Raw genomic sequence first — 18781 nt, 5'->3', positions numbered from 1 at the left:
CCAGTGACGACTCTGCGGCACCACACGGGGAGGGCAGATTTGGGAAGCTGCCCTGGGGAGGGTGGTTGAGCTGCCTGTGACAGCACTGACCAACACCCCCGGCTGGACCCCGATCCCTGCAGGAACACCCCTGGCTTTGCCACTTCCCAGCAGGGCCCCATCCACTGCGTTCAGGGCCTCTCCCCTCCTGCTCTGGCTGTGGCTGCAGCCTGCTGCTGAGCCGAGAATCCGGGAAGCTCCGCCAGCCCCGTGGGTTTCTTGGAAGAAGCCCAGCCTCACGGCAGCGCTGACGCAGCGGCCAGCGGCAAACCCCTGCCCCGGGTTTCACAAACCTCCCGCCTTCCCCACAGGAGCCGAGTGGACTTGGCCCCGGGTTTCATAAGCGCCTGATGGAGTGTGTCATGGGCTGTCAGTTCCCCTCAGTCGCTGAGCTCACCCAAGGGGGCTCCCTGATTGGGGAAGATGTCCTCGGTGGTGACTGCACCCTGTTCCTGTGGTGGTGCTGGGAACCGGATGGGAACCTGATGCATGAGCACAGGGGGCTGGGAGCGGGGCTGGGGCACTGTGGTCCTGCAGCTCCCCCCACCCTGTGTCCCCTGGGACTAGGCACCAGACGGGTGCAGGAGGCTGCCCACCAAGTGGGACAGAGCAGAGGACGTCCTGCCCTAGGCTTGCCTGCTCAGGGAGACACAGAGCAGCCACCAACGCTTCCCACCACACTGCTGGCTTGTTACTGGCATGAGAAGGAAGTGCTGCCGGGATGGCAAACCCGAGCCTTGTGGGGTCAGGGGGTGCAGGAAACCTGCTCTGGTGTGTACCAGCATCTGCAGACCCCAAACAGGAAACAACTGCAGCCTGTGATAGCTGCGGGCAGCAGTGTCCTGGGGGGCTTGGCTGGGGTCTGCTGTGGGTACCCAGCCACATGGCAAAGCCCAGTTGGACACAGCCAGGGCCATCCCCAGGGAGCAGGACAGACCCAGAGGCACCCAAACCCCACTCCAGGACCCACAGATGCCCCTGGTGTGAGACAGCAGCCCAGTCCCCTCATGGGAGCAGTGGCCATGCCAGGATGGGACCCTCCTGCTTGAAGCACTTTTGTCCCTGGGCCATGCTGGGTCCTTCCTAGCGGGACACACAAGCAGGGCAGGCTGCACTGCAGGCACCAGCCCTGTGCAGCATGGGACAGAGCAGCCGTGGGGCCAGGCACGGCCCACAGCCGACAGCAGGACAGAGGTGGCCCCATGTGGCCACCATCTCCTGTCCTGCCACCCAAGACTTGGTGGTCACCCAAGGATGGTGACAGCGAGTGGGGAGCACCGGAGGCAGTAGGGCCAGGCAGGGAGCTTGCTGCGAACACCCTGACGCTATGTCACACCCTCACGCACTTCCTCCTGCTCTGCTCTGCAGCGCAGGACGTTCCCACATTCACCGCCGCCTTTCCCAGTCGGATGCAGGAAAAGGCTGTGCAGCAGCTGGGGACTTACTGTAAATGGCACCACCTGCTCCTTACGTAGCAATTCCTCTGTGGGCCAGGCCCATGAGGATGGTTGGGAACAGGGACTGAGACATCTGCTCCATGGAATGCTGCTGGGAAGCATGAGCTCGGGCTCTGCGGCACAGCCCACGGCTGGCGCCAGCTGCCTGGGTGCAGAAAGGGAACGGGGATGGGTCCCTGCACTGGAAGGGGAGCTGGGATGTGCAGCCCTGCAGATGCATGTCCCTGGGGCCTGTGGGATCCCCCTGGTCACACAGCATCCCCTCACCTTGCCCTCTGCCCTGGACAGATTCACAAGCCCTGTGGTGTATCACGAAGTCCCCAGCCCCAGCTGGCTATAACACATCCCATCACTGGTGCAGAGGCGGCAGAGCCCTTGGTGGCCGGTGGACCTGCAGGGGCTGCCCTGACCCCCTACATCGTGTGCCTGGCTCAGCCCCTGGCTCTTCCCAGCCCGGGCAGGCAGAGAGCACAGGGCAGCAGCAGGACCCTGTGCCCAGGCCAGGGTGTATTTTGGGATGCAGACGAGCCTAGAGGCCTGTGTACATCCCCATGGAAACCCCGCTCTGTTGCTGCTCCTCCAGCCAGACCATAGTCATCTCGGAGGGAGCCAGCAGCTGCGGATTCCTCACTCTTTCCGTCAGCAGCTCTGCGAGGCTGCGCTGCCCTGGCTCCCCCGCCCCAGCCACCTCCACCGGCTCCCTGCTCCCGGGGATCCCGCTGGCTGTGAGGGGCCCGGACCCTTCACCCTCTCCGGGGACCCTGCGAGGGAGCAGCTGCTGCCCTGCCCCGCAGCTCTGGCTGCCCGGGCTCAGTCCTGCACCTTCCGACCACCGGAGGCGGCGCGGGCAGAGCTCTCCCTGCCCACACAGAGGTGGAAGTTCCAAGTGGAACTCCCCCCCGCACGTTTCTTCAACCCGGGAGGAAGTTTTCATCCCGGCAGCGGCTGCCGGAGCCCAAAGAAAGTCCTGACATTTCAGAGGAGGGCTTCAAACAAGGCCTCGTTGCTGTGGCAATGGCAGCCGCAGACCCCCCCCCTCCTGGACCTCAGCTGGGACACAGCCAAGGCAGGGAAGCAGCAGCCGGGTGCCGGTGGGGCCAGGGATGCCGGGTGGGTGGATGGTTGTGGGATGTGCCCGGCAGCCCCAGCCCTGCCCCTGCACCAGGGGCGAGGGTCCTGCTGCCAAACGCTGCCTGTGCCCAGGACAGGCTGTGGGTGCCGGCACATGGGCAGGCCCCATCCTGTGCCCTTCCCAGGTCAGCCCCCTCCTGTTCCCAGCCAGAGACCCAGGTCTGGGTTTGGGTCACTCTTACACCTGCATTCACAGGGAGCAGTGGGGCGCTGGCCACCACTGCAGTCACCGCTGGCATGGGCAAGCCAGTGGCATGTCACAAGAGGTCCCCATGGGTGCTCCAGGCTGCCAGCTGCCTTGGGTGTGTTTGCCCTGCACAGTGCAGAGTCCTTGCATGACCCCGGCAGAGCAGCCATGGGCAGGTGCCAAACCCCAGCCCTGGAGCATCCCTTGGCCTCGCATCAGCTCTGGCTTGGCCCCGGCGCAGCAGCAGCAGCAGCAGCATTGCCGCACACCCAGCTGGGGATGGGGCTTCAGGATGTGGAACCCACATCTGTGAGGTGGGTGCTGCTCCTCCCAGTCCAGCTGTGTGCCCCAGTGCACAGTGCTGGGGACCCAAAGGTCCCCACAAGGGCTGTGTCTGTCCCATGGCTCCTAGGTCCCATCGGCAGGGAGCAGCTCCTTGGCCAGGCTGGTGGCGATGGGTGATGGCAGCACCACGATGGGCAAGGATGGGGCGTGCAGCTGGCAGAGGGCACAGCTGGAGCGGATGATCCCTAGAAGGACCCAAGGGCCCTGTCTCAGCATTTAACGAGTGGGAATGGGAGCACTTTACTGTAATTCCAGCAATTACATTGTTCATCCTTGGCAGTCGGCACTAGCTGGTGCCCAGCGCCGTGGCCGTGGGATCACGATAGAGCCACCTGGCAGGGAGGCTTGGCAGCGCGCCATGCCACCAAGCAGCCGGCCAGGGCAGGGCAGTGGGAGCTGCCAAGCAAGGTGTGAGGTACGGGAAGGGCCCGCCCCGTACCAACAGCAGGTGCTGGCTGGGAGGGTCCCAGTGCCTGCTGAGCCCAAAGACTGGAATCCCCATCCCTGTGGCTCCAGCGGGGTCCCAGCAGCCCCTGCACCATATGGCCTCGCTGACGCTGAGCCAAGCTCCAGCCTCGGGATGCTCCCACCTGGGGCAGTGAGGTGCCAGCAGGCTGGAGGGGAGCTGCCACTTGCTGGGTGCAGGATGGGGCTTGAGGATGGGGCAGAGGCTGCACTGCAGGGGCCGTCACCCCCAAGGACCTGGCATCCCCCACTCAGCCCCTGCTCACCCATTGCTGCTTCCTGGCAAGCACTGCCCTGGGCTCTTTCTCTGCATCACCCACCCTGGCCCTGCTGCTGCACTCACTGGGGGGTCCCCACGGATGCCTGGGGCTGTGCAGGAGCAGGGGACAGTTGGCACCCAAGGGACAGGAGCGTGAGCCCTGCTGATTCATCACTTTGCTGTTCTCGTTTTTCCATGGTGCTGTTGTGCAGTTTGCTGGAAGCCATCTAAGAGCCATGACTAATCTGTTCTCAAAACAAGCACAAAGAGAGCGGGAGGTTTGTGCAAACCCGCGGGGAAGGGAGGCTGAATCACAGCATGGGGATGGGGGAGCAGATGGGAATGCCTGTCCATGGAGCAGCCAACGTGGGGTGGGCACCACCCAGGGCTCACTGGGGCAGCAGGGATCCTGGCCCTCCCATGCAGTGCAGGGCAGGGTGAAGCAGGTGCAGGCCAGCAGCACCCGGCAGCGCACGTGCAGTTACCAGGGTCATGGCACCCACCCCGGTCAGTTCTGCCCTGCAGTGAAGCCAGCAGCCAGGGAGGCCGGGGAAGGAAGCGCAGGAGTTTGCTCTGGCCGGAATCGGGCATCCATTGATTTGCTGTTATTAAAACCAGAGCTGTTGTCGGGAACTCTGCAGCCTGGCTGCCCTCACGCATGCTTCCTGGAAAGGGCCATCCTGTGCGCCCTTGCCGGTGGTGTCGGACCCCCAAAGTACCTGGACGCAGCACCAGGCTCGGGTGGCAGCCGGGGCAGGAGCAGCCCCGCGGGGACAGGAGCTGGGGGCACAATTCTGTGCATGGCACCCACCTCTCTGCTGCCAGTGGCTCTCAGCAATCTGCACCCCAGCACCCACCACCCCAGCACCCCAGCACCCAGCATCTGGCACCCAGTGCTGCCCACGGGCCTGAGGGCAGCCCTGGCACCCCAGAGCGTGTGCTGGCAATGGTGAGGGCACTGGGGCAATGCTGCCCCTGTAGCCTGCTAGGCTGTAGAAGGTTTACTGGAGAGGCAAAGTCATCACTTCCAGCGGGGAATGAATCATCCCTGTCAGGAATTCTGCCCAGGGGCTTTTCTGTAAGAGCCAGCGGAGTTTCGACACGGCAAGGGCCATGCACGGACCCTTCTCCTTGCACAACCTCCTGCCGGGGTTCCTCTTCCCAGCCCCGGCCCCACCACAGCCACAGCTGCCGAGGGCGCAAGCACCAGCACGAGGCGAGGAGCAGGGCTCTCGGAGTGCCGGAGCTGCTGAGGATGCCAGAACAAGCCCATGTTCCCTGCATGGCGCAGGTGCCCCCACCCAGAGAGCTGTGCATGTCCCACACGGCTGCCCCATAAGTGGGTCCCACCAGTGCCCCCTGCACTCAGCACCGCATGGCTGCTGCCGCCAATGGGCTGTCACTGCGGTGCTCAGCTGCAGTTCAGAGCCCCCAGATGTGGTTCAGTGCCCCCCGCTGTGGTTCAGAGCCCACCACTGTAGTTCAGAGCCCCCTGCTGTGCTCACACCCAGAGGCAGGTGCTGACAGTGAAGTAGAAGGTCCCACATGCAGTGGCCACATCATCTTAGCAGCAGCCACATCATCTTAGCAGTAGCATCCGACCAGGCACATCCCACCCCCATAGCGCTGGAAACACCCCAGCATGACCGGAGCAGATGTGGGACACTGCCAGGGCAGAGGCATGTTGCATCCTGGTGCCATCCTGCGCAGCGTCACTGCAGGGGGCTGCTGCTGAATGGGGGGACAGCACCCACATGGGCTGCTGCAGCCCAGGGCCGGGCTATGGCTGGTGGGGAGGGGTCCAGGGCTTTCCCATCAGGGAGGGGTGACCCTGGGCGGGCAGTGGGGCCATGCCAGGGCCGGGCTTTCTCTCGGTTTCCACGCGCTGCAGAAACTCTCAGAGCGAGAGGAGAGGTTTCTTGATAAGGGGGAAGTGCACTCAGAGCACGAGCCAAAACGTCACCTTTGGGGCTGGTGGCTCTTCCCAGGCAGCCCCGCTGCTCTCCTGCAGCTCTGTGGGAACGGGGCTGCCCCTGCCCCAAGCCCAGTCCAGGACCCAACACAGCCCCTGCACTGGGGAAACAGGCTGTGCCGGTTCCAGCCTGTGGGTGAGAGAAGCAAAGAGCCCAGCTGCCCACAGCCCTGCACTGGCATGGGAGAACAGTGCGGTGGGGAACCAGAGATAACGGGTCCTGCTTCCCAGCAGCTGCTTTCCTGGACACAGGGCTGACCCGATGGGAGCAGCATCTGCGAGAGCCCATTCACAAGAGCCCTTGATGGGAACCTTCTCTGTGCCCCACTCCGGGTGCCTCCGCGAGGCTCCCAGCCATGCACAGCACAGCACAGCCAGTGGCCCGAGGGACAGCCACTCCAGGCCAGACCAGCACTATGTGGGTGCCGTGGGCAGCTCCGGTGCAGCAGGCCCATGTGCTGGCCCTGCCACCGCGTTGCTTCCTGGTAGCCACCAGCCACAGCTGCAGCAATGCTTCCCGGAGCGCTGGCACATTTGCCTGTGCTGCTTTGCATGACCGAGGAAGCTTCAGGGCTGGGGACGCAGCGTGTGCGACACGGGCAAGACAGGCAGGGGGCAAAGCCGCTCGATGAGTACCCAATGGGCTTTCCAGGGCTGGGGGATGTGGGGAGGGATCAGCACATGGCAGATGTGGGAAGCTGCTTTATTTTGCTTTACACTGTCTGCCATTCCTGGAAGCAGCCAGGGCCACCCTGACCTTCCTGCTGGGAACTGCCACAGCCCCTCGGCCCCATCCCTCTGCCCTGACAGGATGCTCCGTGCCTGGGGCTGCCTCCAGCTCCCCTGGGAGCTGCTCCCAACCCAGAGGGGCTCCCACGGCCCCAGGGGCTGTGGTTACTGAGCCCAGCCTGCCCTGAGCACTGTGCCACAGAGAACCCGCAGCATCGCAGGCTGAGACTCTGTGCTCTCCCCCCCCGGCTGCGGTCCTACACAGAGGTGCTGAGCAGCTCCATGGTCACCCTGAGCTGCCTGCGGGCTGCAGTCCCGTGCAGCAGGGCCCAGCAGCTCCATCCCTGCAAGCTCCACGCATTAGCACCAGGTTGATTTATAGAAATCTAATGTTTGGGGCTGCCAGTGCCTCCTGCCAAACCTCATTAACACTGGCCTGGGAGCAAGGCAAACAGCTCGTGCAGCAACAAGGAAATCCTTGTTTAAGCATTTCTGGCCTTGGAGGGCCCTTTGCCTCATGCCCAGGGGAGGAGGAGGAGGAGAAGGACAAGGAGGAGAAGAGGAGGAAGCACAGGCCACAACCTCCAAGCTGGCACCACCTCAGCAGCCCCAAGGAAGGAGACACAAGGGGATATAGCAGGGTCTGCACAAGACAGGAGTCCCCAGCATGGGCTGTGAGCTGAGAGGGAGCAGAAAGCCACAAGGACATGGTGGGGGGCAGAAGGCTCCCACACCGCAGTGCTGGGATCTGTCCTTGCATGTCCTCATCAGCACTAGAGACCGATGAGGACACGGGTCCACTGGGGTGCCTACAATGGGTGACTGAGGGCAGGCTCAGCACTGCTGCCCTTCAAAGCTGACAGCTTTGAGAAGAGAAAGGGCTTCGTGGCTCACTCCTGCCTCTCTGCATGGTGCCAGTCCCCCTCTGCTGTGCCATGGCCTGGGGGAGAGTTCTGCCAGATCTGGCTGGGGCTGTCCAGAAGGATTCGCCAGTCCAGAGCATCCTGGAAGGAGCTTCTGCGTGGAGCGGGGGCAGGATCCTGCCCCTTCTTGCCTCTGCTCTCACCCACAGCGGGTTCCCTGAACAAAGCACTTGCCATGAGTGCAGTGAGCTCTGTACACACGGTGCTGCTGGGAGGCCATGGGAGCCGGAGCCTGCCCCATGGTGGTTACGGGTCACCAGCAGGGCCAGCCCATGGATCTGGCACTGCCAAGCTCAGGAGCAGCCTCAGTGACCTTCATCTGCCTGCCCCACGTGTGGCTCAGGATCTATTTCATCATCTGGAGAAAAGCATTTGCTGCCAATAACTGGGCTAATTAATTCTCCTCAAAGACCTCTCAATTATTCATCTCAGGCCACAGAGAAAACAATTACAGCACTTACCTCAGCCCTGACTCGGCCAATACAGCAGCCAGTATGGGGCTGGGGCTGGCAGCAGGCAGGGCATGGCTGGGGATGACCACACAGCTCTCAGTGCCCAGTGCCTGGCTCTGCCCCCCTGGCAGCAGCATCACAGAGGAGCACAGCCCCAGCCAGCCAGGGTGCTCCGGGAGCTGCTCTCAGAACCAGGACCAGGACCGAGGGCTCCTGCCCAGCCCCTGCGCTACTCCTCGTCGCTGGGCACATCCCGTGGATCCAACCCCAATCTGCCACGTGCAGCTGAAATTGCTGTGTCCCATTCAGCAAGAACACGGCAGCCACTTGCTCCCTCCTCGCCACTCACCTGCAGTGGTCTCCTGTCCCCATCCTCAGCCCAGGGACAGGACATACAGCTTGGAACCATGTCTGGGCCCAGCCGTGGGTGTCCACCCAAGCAGGGGCTCAGGCTGCATGGCCCCAGCACTGCCTAGCCTCATGCATCACTGGGGACAGGCAGGACATTGTCCCTTCTGGGTTCCCAGCCCCCCGCTGCCCCTCTGCCCTGAGCCTGGGGCTGTGCTGGGTCCCCCTTGGAAAGGGGCTTTTTCGCAGTCAGTTCTCCGGCTCTTTGGACCTTGGGATGCTCCTTCTGCCCATGGCAGGGTTGAGTCCTATTCCCTTCACATCAGCTGCACCTTGGGAAGGAAGACACGCTGCGCCACTGGCACTGCGAGCTCAGGGGTCCCCCTCCAGTCGGGTGACACTTGGGCAGGCTGCGGGTGCCATGTCCCGCCAGACCAGGGCTCCTTCATGTCCACAGCTCCCCGAGCACGGTGGGTCTGGGCGCTCCAGCTTTGCCACCCTGCGCCCCCTACACGCCGGGGCAGGAGCATCGCTGAACCGGGGCTCGCGGCCGGAGCCCCCAGCGCGGCTCCGCGGGGCGCCGGGTCCCGGGGGCTCGGAGGCACCGGGCGGGACAGCGCGGGGGGCGCCAGGCGGCTGCGGGGCCGGACAGGGAAGGGTTAAGGGCGGCCCGCGCCCCCCCGGCCGAGGGGCGGTCCTGTCGGGAAGCCGGGATTTCTGCGGTGGTTTTACTGGAAAAGTTGTTGCCGGCGGAGGGAGGGGTCACCCGAGCGGCCCCGGCAGGTTGCGGACGGGGGAACCGGCCGGCTACGCACCGCCCGCGGCACCGGGGACGGCAGCACCCAACGGGCTCCAGGACCGGGGCCGGGACCGGCCGCTCTGCCGGCCCACGCGGGGCTCGCTGTGCGCACGGTGGGACATGGTGCCCTGCTTCTGGAGCCCCTCGACCCTCACTGCGCTGCCCCTGCCCGCGGCCCCGCCACTGGGGCCAGGCCAGCCCCGGGACCCGGGACACCCACAGCCACCCGCCAGCAGGTCTGCCAACCGTGTCCTACACCAGTGCCCCAAGGGGAGCAGACAGCCCTGGACCACAGTGGTGTCAGCCACAGCCGAACCTCGCATGGCACTGGCCACCTTCACCAGCCCTGACCCTCGCAGTGCCACTCCACCAGGCCTGGCAGGTGCATCCCAATGGGGCCATCGAGGGGTTTGCTCTGGGCTCAGGCCCGTTGGGTGTCGTCTGTGTGCAGCTGCCAGCATAGGTGTGCCCACCACATGAACGGGAGTGTTACGCCAGGACACCGCCGTTGGCGGAGAGGGCAGCACCAGTCCCTCAGTGCTGCCTCCAGCACAGCCTGGCACTGGCCACAGCGTGGCACGGCACAGGGGAGGCCTGGCTGTGGCGCCAGCAGGCTGACCCGGGAGCTCAGCACGTCCCAGTGCTTCCAGGCATCGCTTCACGGTTCCCGACAGTAGGAAATCACTCGGCTTCACAGCTCCTTCCACTCCAGAGATGATTGATGGTGGCTCCCCCCTGCCCAGCTGGGATCAGGCCCTACATGGTGGCCAGCCCCAGCCCATGAGGATGAGCTATGGTGCCCGCCACGCAGGCAGTGCAGGCAGGGCCACCAAGGGGCCAGGGAAACCTGGCAGGAAAATGTCCCCAAGCTCATGGCGAGCACTTCAGGGTTGGTGCCAGGCGTGTGGCCAGCGCGAGGTACCCAGCGCAAGACACTCAGGTCACCGCCTGCACCAAGGGCAGTCCTGTGCCCACAGCCCTTGCCCACAGCCCCCTGGCTCTGCTGAGATGCTGGGAGCCAAGTGCCAGCCCTGCTCCCGGAGCACCCACGTGTGCTTGGGAAGCAGCACCTGAGTCTCATCCCAGTGATGTCCGAGCAGGCATAGCCACAGTAGTGCTGGCCACCATGCCCCCCCGTCCTGCAGCCCCTCCTGAGGCACTGCAGAGGGGACGCTGCACTCGGGGCCGGGACTTGTCGCGGGTAGGGCCTGGCAGCGGCTGCTGTGGGGCTGCCGGTGGGGCCGGGGCAGGGGGAGCCCGGCCGGCTCCGGGAATCGTCCCGGCGGCTGCCAGCTCTGTGGCAGGGAGGGCGGGGTGGGGGGGAAACCCGATCCCCGCCTTCCTCGGCTGTGCTTGGACTGCGCTCCCCGGCCCGGCCTCGGCTTCTAATCTTAGCCCCGGGGGGGTCCGCGGGAGCCTGAGCTCGGCCCCGCCCTCACTCGGTGGCGCCAGCAGGTGACGGTCACAGCGCGGCCCCCGCCGAGCCCCCGGTGCTGCCCTCGCGCTGCCCGCAAGCCTTGAGTTGGCCGCGCGTGGTCCCCAGTGCCGGCCCCACCGCAGCCCTGCCGGGCCCTGTGCCGCCAGGGGACCTCTCTGGGTGCCGCAGTGGGGGACACCCCGAGGCACGTCCCAGGCTGGAGTCCCCGGAAAAGGAGCAGGGCTGCAGGACGTGGGGCTCTGCGGAGGAGGCGGTGACACGCTCAGGCCCTGCAAAGGATGCAGCTGCTTTCCAGCAGCGAGCCCCTGCCTGGGTTGGAAAGAGGGAGCTGCACAGCCAGAGCCACCCCGCTCAGGTCTCCAGCACCAGCACCCGAGGGGCTCAGATGAGAGGAATGGCCAAGATGGGAGCTCCCCACACCCATGGAGCACACCAGGGCCACCCCAGCTGGGAGCAGCAGGAGAGGGTGGGTGGGTGAGCAGGTGGGGAGGCCAAGGGATGCTCCACTTCACAACGTAGTGGAGACAGTGGCTCCGGAGCCTGCCCCCCCTCGGGCAGTTGCCCCACACACGGTGGGGTCCCCGGTTCAGGGCCCCAGGGCTGCACTTCTCTCCCCAGCCTGTCACCTGCAGCATGCCTGGCTGGGCTGCCCAGTGCTTACTGGAAGAGGAAGCTGCTGGGAAGGCAGCGCATGTGGCGGGGCAGCTTTGGGGAGGCTCGGCTGGGCTCGGCAGCCGGCACAGCTCAGTTGTCCGTGCTTCCAGGTCCAGGGCCAGTAACGGGAAGCGTCTGCTCTCAGTGACGGTAAATCAGATCGGGGAGATTAGAGGCCTTTTTGCCTAATCATGAGCAGCTTGAAGTTGGAGGACAAGTTCCTGGAACAAAGAGGAAATGGAGGCAGTAAATAAAGAAAAACTGTTAACATGTGGCCCTGCGTGTGAAAAACGTCTCTGTGAAGGACTGACTGTTTATGGCTCACTCATCTGAGGGTCTGACAGCGGGGCTGCAGCAGGCAGTGGTGATGAGGCCCTGGGTGCAGGGGTGAAGGCAGGGTGCAGGCAGGGTGTAGGGGTGCAGGCAGGATGCAGGCAGGATGTAGGCAGGGCACAAGGGTGCAGGCAGGGTGGCAGGCATACAGGCAGCCAGCCAGGGCAGTGGCGGGGGGCTCTCAGATGGGGGGGGAGAGCTGGGGGGCCCTAGGCCATGTGTTTGGCACATGGTGGAGGGAGGAAGAAGGCAGAGGCGTAGCAGGGGCTGTGGCATAGGCCCTTCCAGTAGAGCCCCATGGTCAGGGGTCAAGTCTGTCCCACAGAGTCTCACCAGCCTCTGACTGGTCCAGCGCAATGAGAAAAGGGGAGGAGGTCTCGCTGCTGCAGTGGGCACATGCCCCCTTGTTCCAGGGATCTCTGCCAGGCGCTGGTGGCCCCCCTAGTGCAGGCAGAGTGCCGAGGGCAGCGGAGCTCTGCAGCCAACACTGGCGGAGCTGCCAGACGCACTGCCCGCGCTGCACAGGACGTCAGCGGCTTCTAGGGCAGAAGCAGCCAGAAGCTGGAGCCAATTCCCAGCCTCAAGGTCACCCCGCGCTGTCCCTGCCGGCTGTGTGGCAGGAGCCATTGCCATCCAGCACATGGTGCTATGGGCCTGCAGAAGGATGTGTGGGTCCTTACGGAGCCAAGGCCAAGGAGGCACGGGGTCCCTCCGGCAGGACACCCGGCATGGGTGCTTCTGGCAAACAGGGGGCCGCGGGCAAGCGGGGACTGCTGCAGCACCCACCCGTGTCCAGCACCCCCGACCGTGTCTCAGGGCTGCGGTGGGCACTGGGCAGAGGCCGGGCAGGAGCGAGGATGGAGGGATGAGGGGGTCTGCAGGGGCCGCGCTGCGAGGCAGCCCGGGGATGTGCCCGGAGCCCTGTGCCCAGCCACCCCTGCGGCTCGCGCAACCCGCAGCCGCGGATCCCGATCCCGGCCCCGGCCCCGCCTCTGCCGCCGCCCGGGAGCCCTTGCGGCGGGGCGGTCTTGCGGTCCCGGCGATGCTGGCGGCGCGGGGCGCTCTGCGGCGGGGGTGGTTCCCCGCGGCGGGGGCTGGAATCTGGTCGGTGCAGCCACGGGGTCCCTCCCGCCTCCCGCCGCACGTTGTGGATCTGCGGAGCGACACCGTGACCCAGCCATCCGCGGCGATGCGCTGCGCCATGGCCCGCGCCGCCGTGGGCGACGACGACTACGGGGAGGACCCGACGGTTAACGGTGGGCGCCCGGGACGAGTCCCTCCGGTGGGGTCCCTGCCTGCAGCCACCCAAAGTCAAGGGCAGCGGGGATGGGGAGCCCCAGGGGACTTCTCAGAGGCTGGGGGCAGCGGCGTGGGCCTGTGGGGTTCCCTATCGACCCCCCAGGGCCAGCACATCCCCCCCAGGACCCCGGTGCTTCTCCCCCTGCAGAGCTGCAGCGCCTGGCCGCGGAGATCCTGGGGATGGAGGAGGCTTTGTTTGTGCCCACGGCCACAATGGCGAACCTCATTGCCGGTGAGTGCCGGGGCTGTGCCTAGCTGCTGCCTGGCCCCGAGCAGCTAGGTCACAAACCCAGGGGTAGATTTGTGCCCCCAGCCCATGGAGGGTGCAGAGGGCAAGAACAGCCCTGCTGCTCCCCAGGGTCCGAGGAGAGCCCTGCTTCTGCTAGGGAAGTCACTCAGGCGGTCGCAGGACAGAGCTGTGGGCAGCAGGTCCTCCCTGACCTAGGTGCATCTCCTCACCCCTTTCTCAGCTCCCTCCACCTCACATCTGTAGCAGCACAACCCTGTTTGGACCTTGGAGCTGCTCCCTGCTGAGCAGATCCCCCTGCCTTGGGTCTGCTTGTACCAGTCCCATGTGTGGCCTCTGCTCTGCTGTTAATCTTTACCTGCTTCGCTTCCCGGCCTTCTTGTGACCGGGTCCACAGTGTGCTGCCTGGGAGTGTGGGACCTGCTCCAGCCCTGGCCTCATGCGTGCACCAGGATGCGGGAACCGTGCCCCTCCCAGTACATCCCCACCTCCACCCCCTGTCCAACACTCCCAGCACCTGGGGGACAGAGCAGGCGCCTGATCCCGCAGGAGGCTGCAGTGCTGGGATCTTCCCGCTGTGCTGCACAATCAGCCTTCTTGTGCCAGAGGGATGCTGCCCGCTCACGGCCGTTCTCCCTCGCAGTGATGTGCCACTGCCAGCGCCGGGGAGCTCAAGTGATCCTGGGCCGGGACTCCCATCTGCACCTCTACGAGCACGGCGGGGTCGCGCAGGTGGGTGCCGCGGACGGGACGGAACCAGTGGCATCGGCAGCGCGGGTAGGGCAGGCGGGAGGAAGGCTTGCTGCTGCCCTCCGCTGGCTGCCGGCGTCGCGCTCGGCGGAGGAGCCCTCGCTGGGTTGCGCAGCAACATCACCGGCGTCACCCGGGCCACGAGTGGGGCTGGGCTGGGATCCGCGGGCACCGTCCCCGGTCAGCTCTGCTCTGCCCTGCACCGGGCGCAGGTCGCTGGTGTGCACTCCCAGGCACTGCCGGACTTGCCCGATGGCACCTTCGACCTGGAGCTGCTGGAGCTGACAATCCGTGAGGCCCATGGCAGTCGGTACCACCCGCGCCCTGAGCTTGTGTGCCTGGAGAACACGCACAGCTCGGCTGGGGGCCGGATCTTGCCCCTTGCCTACCTCCAGCAGGTATGAGCCCGGAACCAGAGCCGGCTGCCGGTGCTGGCAGGGTGCACACAGGGACACCAGGGCTGTGCTAAAGAGCTCAGAACGTGGCTCGTGTTGGCACTGGCTGCCCCAGGAGTCCTTCCACCTCAGTGCCTCCCCCCAGGTGCGTGGGCTCGCCGACCGCTATGGGCTGCAGGTGCACATGGACGGAGCACGGCTGATGAATGCGGCAGTGGCACAGAACATGGAGCCAGCTCGGATCACCCAGCACTGCGACTCCGTGTCCCTCTGCTTCTCCAAGGTGCTCACTGGGGCCTTGCCCGTATTCAGGGGCACTGGGCTGAGCACCCAGCTTGCAGGCTGGGGTGTCCCTGGGCACATTCCAGCAGGGGCAGCCGTGGTCACCTCTTGGTGTCTTGGCAGGGCCTGGGTGCCCCAGCTGGCGCGGTGCTGGCTGGACGCAAGGACTTTGTCGCTGAGGCCTGGCGCGTGCGGAAGCTGCTGGGTGGTGGGATGCGGCAGGCGGGAGTTCTGACAGCTGCAGCCCTTGTTGGCCTGGAGCACATGGGGGTGACACTGCGCAGGGATCACGACAATGCCTGGCGCTTTGCTGAAGGTATCTTGGTGGCCCTTTGCACAGCAGGAGGCTCAGGCACATGCAGCCTAATGCTACTCTCTGTTTCCACGTGCTGCTGCATGGCTGGGTTGGCATGGGCTCACCACCCATGCCAGCACACCTGGCACTGCTGCAGGACAGCGGCACAGGCACTTTCCCTGGGCTGGATCTCCAGCTAGGCCAGGATGATGCTGTGGTCCCTGCCTGGCTAGAGCACAAGGACAATGCTGTGCCTGTGCCCACAGTGCCATACAGAGGGGAGGGCAAAGGGCCCCTCCTTCAGCCAGGACCAGTGCAGCCGCCCCTCCCGGTTATCCAGCCACTGGGCTCAGGGTCTGCCACCCCTACCTCCCACAGGCATTCAGGAGCTGAACTCGCCCCTCTGCTCTGTCAACCTCACAGCGGTGGAGACCAACATCGTGATGGTGAACATCAGCGGGGGCTGCCCATCCCCTGCAGAGCTCTGCGAGCACCTGCGGGCTGTGAGCGAGGAGGAGCTGGCCAAGACTGGCCACGTTGTCAGCGTCCTGCTCTTCCCCTGGTCGGCACACACCGTGCGCGCTGTCTGGCACCGCAATGTCTCAGCCCGCAACACTGAGCTCGCAAAGAAGAAGCTGGAGTTTGTGGCCAGGAAGTGCCAGGAGAAGCTGACTCTGGGGCTGCGCCCAACCCCTCCTAGTGCAGAGGGAGCCTGAGCATCCCCCCAGCCCTGTCCTGGCAGCTGAGGTGCTGGGACCAGCCATGGCATCTGCAGCACAGCATCCACCCTACGTGCAGACCCACAAGCCAGCGTGAGCCCAGCTCCGGGGACACCCCAGCCTGCCTGGCAGTGGGAGCTTCTTCACGGACATGTCCAGAGGTAACACTGGGAGCCCACAGCACACTCCGCCACTTGGGCCTCTCAGAGGCAGAGTCCCTGCCTTGTGAGTCACCCAGCAAACACATCCTCAGGGCATCTTTTAGATCCTGCAGCAGCTCAGCTACTGTAACCTGGGTCCCATAGAGCACCCAAAGGTGAAGCCAGACACCCCCTACCCCAAGGCCACATGCTGTGCCTGGCTCACATGCACTGCATAGGTGTGAGGATGCTGCAGTGGAGAGGCAGATCCCGAGGGATGGTCAGGGCATGAAATAAACATGTTCTGGCAGCGCTGTGGCTGCACAGGGTGTTTACTCCCCAGTGTGCAGCTCTTCTGACTGTGCAGCAGAGACATCATCGCAGCCCTGAGGTACCTGCTGGCTTAGCACAGCCCCAGCTCCCCAGGAAGAAGTTCCACCCAGGCGGCAGTTATTCCTGGTTTACTTTGTGTTGGCAATAAGCAGTTTAAAGGGAACAAACATCATCACCCCTTTGCCCAGACATAGCCCACCAGGTCTGCCAGCTCCATGCATTCCATATGGGCAGAAGCACCCCAGCAAAGGAATGCTATCCCCGGAGGTAACTGGTTCTCCCCTGCTCCAGCCCCCTGCCTGGCTGCAGGCATCAGCCACAGTGAGGAGGGCAGCAGGGCTGGATGTGCACAGGGCTGTGTTCTCATCTCTGCTCCTGCCATGCCATCAGGCTCTCAAAATCATGTTCAGAATCACCTGAGATGAGGAGTGGAGCCCTGTGAGCAGTGCCTGGCCCCACTCTTTTGCTCCTGAAGCCCTGAGGCTGCAGCCGCACACCCATATGCAGGGAGCACTCCCCTCAGCACAGCCCCCCAGGCTGTGCCATCTTGGCTGTGCTCGGAGTGAAGGGAGGATGGGGGCTCTTCCCCTACCTGAGTGAGGATGTAGCTGTCCTCAGACAGCTTCTCAACAATGTCAAAGTGATCCACACCAGCAAGATCCAGCATGGAGACGGACCAGCCGGCTGCACGCAGGGCCTGTGGAGAGAGAGGCACTGGTGGGAGGGACCCAGCCCCCCTCAGCAGCGGGAATCACTGCTCCTCAAGGACGAGCATCCCCCCCGAGCTGCTGTCGTCTTCCACAGCAGCAGGACTGCTGCTGTGACACAGCACCTGAGCCCTTCCTCCCAGCCCGGCGGGTCCCAGCTTCTGCTGGTGCTCACCAGGACATACTCCTGTGACTGCCGGCGGAACTCTGGGGAGTCGTGCTGGGCCACGGCCACCAGCACCTTGCAGGCTGCCGCCGCAGGTGCTGCCAGGGCAATGTGCAGCAGGGGGCTGTTCCGCTGGGCCACCTCCCTGAGGAGACACCGCGGTGGCAGTGGCCGCAGCCCTGTGTGCTGGGCCACATGCCCTGGGTAGGCAGAGGGCACAGCTCCGCTCACCGGCTCATGTTAAGTGCATCGTTCACATAGGTGCGCAGGATGGGCTCAAGGTTGTACACGCCGCTCACCAGCACAGCTCCTGGGCCAGAGGAGGGTGAAGGGTTGTGAGACCACTTTTCTTGTGCCCATGTCACATCCCAGACATCAGAGAGTGGCTGGTGGGCACAGGGGCAGCTTGTCCAGGAGCCTAGTCCCACACTCCCAGCATGTCCTGGCTGACATCAGCTTGGGCAACTCGTCTCCTTCAGCTCTACAGCCCCATATAGGCAGCAGAGACACTTTGCCCCGGGTGTAGACACCAGCACCCTTTGAGTCCCTGTGCTGGACATGGTGCTGCTACCTTTGATATCTGGCACCACACCGTATTCCATCCAGTCCGTGGACAGCACCATGGCTGCCAAATGAGCCCCCGCTGAGTGTCCACACAGGTAAATGCCTCTGCAGAGAGGGAGCCATGAGCCAGTGAGGGGAGAAATAGTGCCTGGGGACACCCTGCTCTCTCCACAAGCACCACAATCCAAACACTGCCCAAACACATTTCTCAGTCCATCAGCTGACACCTCACACAGCAACAAGGAAGCACGGCCGCTGGTGCTGCCCAGTGCTCGAACTGAGTTGTTGAAACCCCACCACAGCTCAGGGGTTGGCTGCCACCCCCTGCACCAAACACCATGCAGGGACCACCATGTGCAGTTTGCCTTGACAACGGGATAGCAGCCGTGCTGGTGGGGCAGAGGGGCCCCAGGGGCGGCCTGTGGCCCACCTGATCCTATCGTAGTGCTCCACCAGGAAGGCGATGCTGCGCCGCACCTGCAGCACCATGGCATCCATGTGTCCTGGGCAGAACTGAGCGTCAGGAGGGCACAGGGCTAGCAGGGGCACCCACAGCCCCTCCCGGCCAGCACCTACCTTTGGGAGCGATGTCGTAGCCCACGGCCACCAGCCCCACGCCCTGTGACACCAGCGAGGGGGCTGCAAACCCTGACTCATCTTTACTGGGGGGAAACAGAAGGTGACCAGGCTGTGGGGCCCGAGGCTCTGGGGCCAGACCCAGCATACCGAGAACAAGCCCGCTGTCATGAGAAGGGAGGGTAACAGGGGGCCGGGGACTCCCTTCCCAAGGGATTCCCTCGCCGACAGCCCGCCTCACCTCAGGCACTGCCAGTATCCACCATGGATATAGACCAGGACAGGGAAGGCTGCGCAGCACAGCCCGGAGTGAGCAGGGGTCACAGCCCCCGCTCACCACCGCTGCCACCGCCTGCCCGTCACCTACTTCCAGACGGGTCAGTAGGGAGGTAGATGTCCAGCTTCTCGCTGTCCCCGTTGCCGTAAGGGACGTGCAGGGAGGTCTGCACGCCAGCCCGGGCCCGCTGGGTTCCTGCGGGAGAAGAGACACGGCGTTTGGGTCAGCCCCGCTCCTGCTCCCAGTCCCGGCCCCGCCGTTCCCCCGGGCCGGGCCGCCCGCTCCTCACCTGCCGCCGTCGCCGCGAGGTGAGCCTGGATCACTTCCTCGGGGCCCAGGCGGGGAGACCAGCGGCTGGGGGAGTACTGCTGCTCCAGCTCCTGCGGGGCACGGCGGCTGCGGCGCGGCGGGGACCGGGCGAGGCGCCCCGACCCCGACCCGCCACCGGGCGGGAGCCGCGCACTGCCACCCCGCGGGACTCACCTCCGCGGCCATGTCCC

General features: G+C 64.9%; 2 protein-coding genes across 2 annotated transcripts; one reads left to right on the top strand and one right to left on the bottom strand.

Moving 5' to 3' along the window:
- Positions 1-12681: 12681 nt before the first annotated feature.
- LOC308227090 (uncharacterized protein) lies at positions 12682-15515 on the top strand (the record flags this gene model as incomplete). Its single annotated transcript, XM_080629382.1, has 7 exons — positions 12682-12787; positions 12979-13062; positions 13721-13809; positions 14040-14225; positions 14368-14505; positions 14628-14820; positions 15178-15515. The coding sequence occupies exons 1-7, from the start codon at positions 12721-12723 to the stop codon at positions 15513-15515; spliced, it is 1095 nt and encodes a 364-aa protein (XP_080485508.1). The 5' UTR covers positions 12682-12720.
- An 805-nt stretch (positions 15516-16320) lies between these two features.
- On the bottom strand, positions 16321-18776 carry AFMID (arylformamidase; the record flags this gene model as incomplete). The annotated part of the gene is made up of 11 exons (XM_080629625.1): positions 16321-16407; positions 16584-16688; positions 16874-17009; positions 17096-17174; positions 17436-17533; positions 17859-17931; positions 18005-18090; positions 18246-18294; positions 18372-18476; positions 18571-18661; positions 18765-18776. 11 exons carry the CDS (start codon positions 18774-18776, stop codon positions 16378-16380), a joined length of 864 nt encoding a protein of 287 aa, XP_080485751.1. The 3' UTR covers positions 16321-16377.
- Positions 18777-18781: the final 5 nt, after the last annotated feature.

The sequence above is a fragment of the Psittacula echo genome (assembly GCF_963264785.1).
Source record: "Psittacula echo genome assembly, chromosome: 14".
NCBI classification, from domain to species: Eukaryota; Metazoa; Chordata; class Aves; order Psittaciformes; family Psittacidae; genus Psittacula; species Psittacula echo.
The sequence above is the reverse complement of the archived record's forward strand: the minus strand, read 5'-3'. Positions and strand labels throughout refer to the sequence as shown.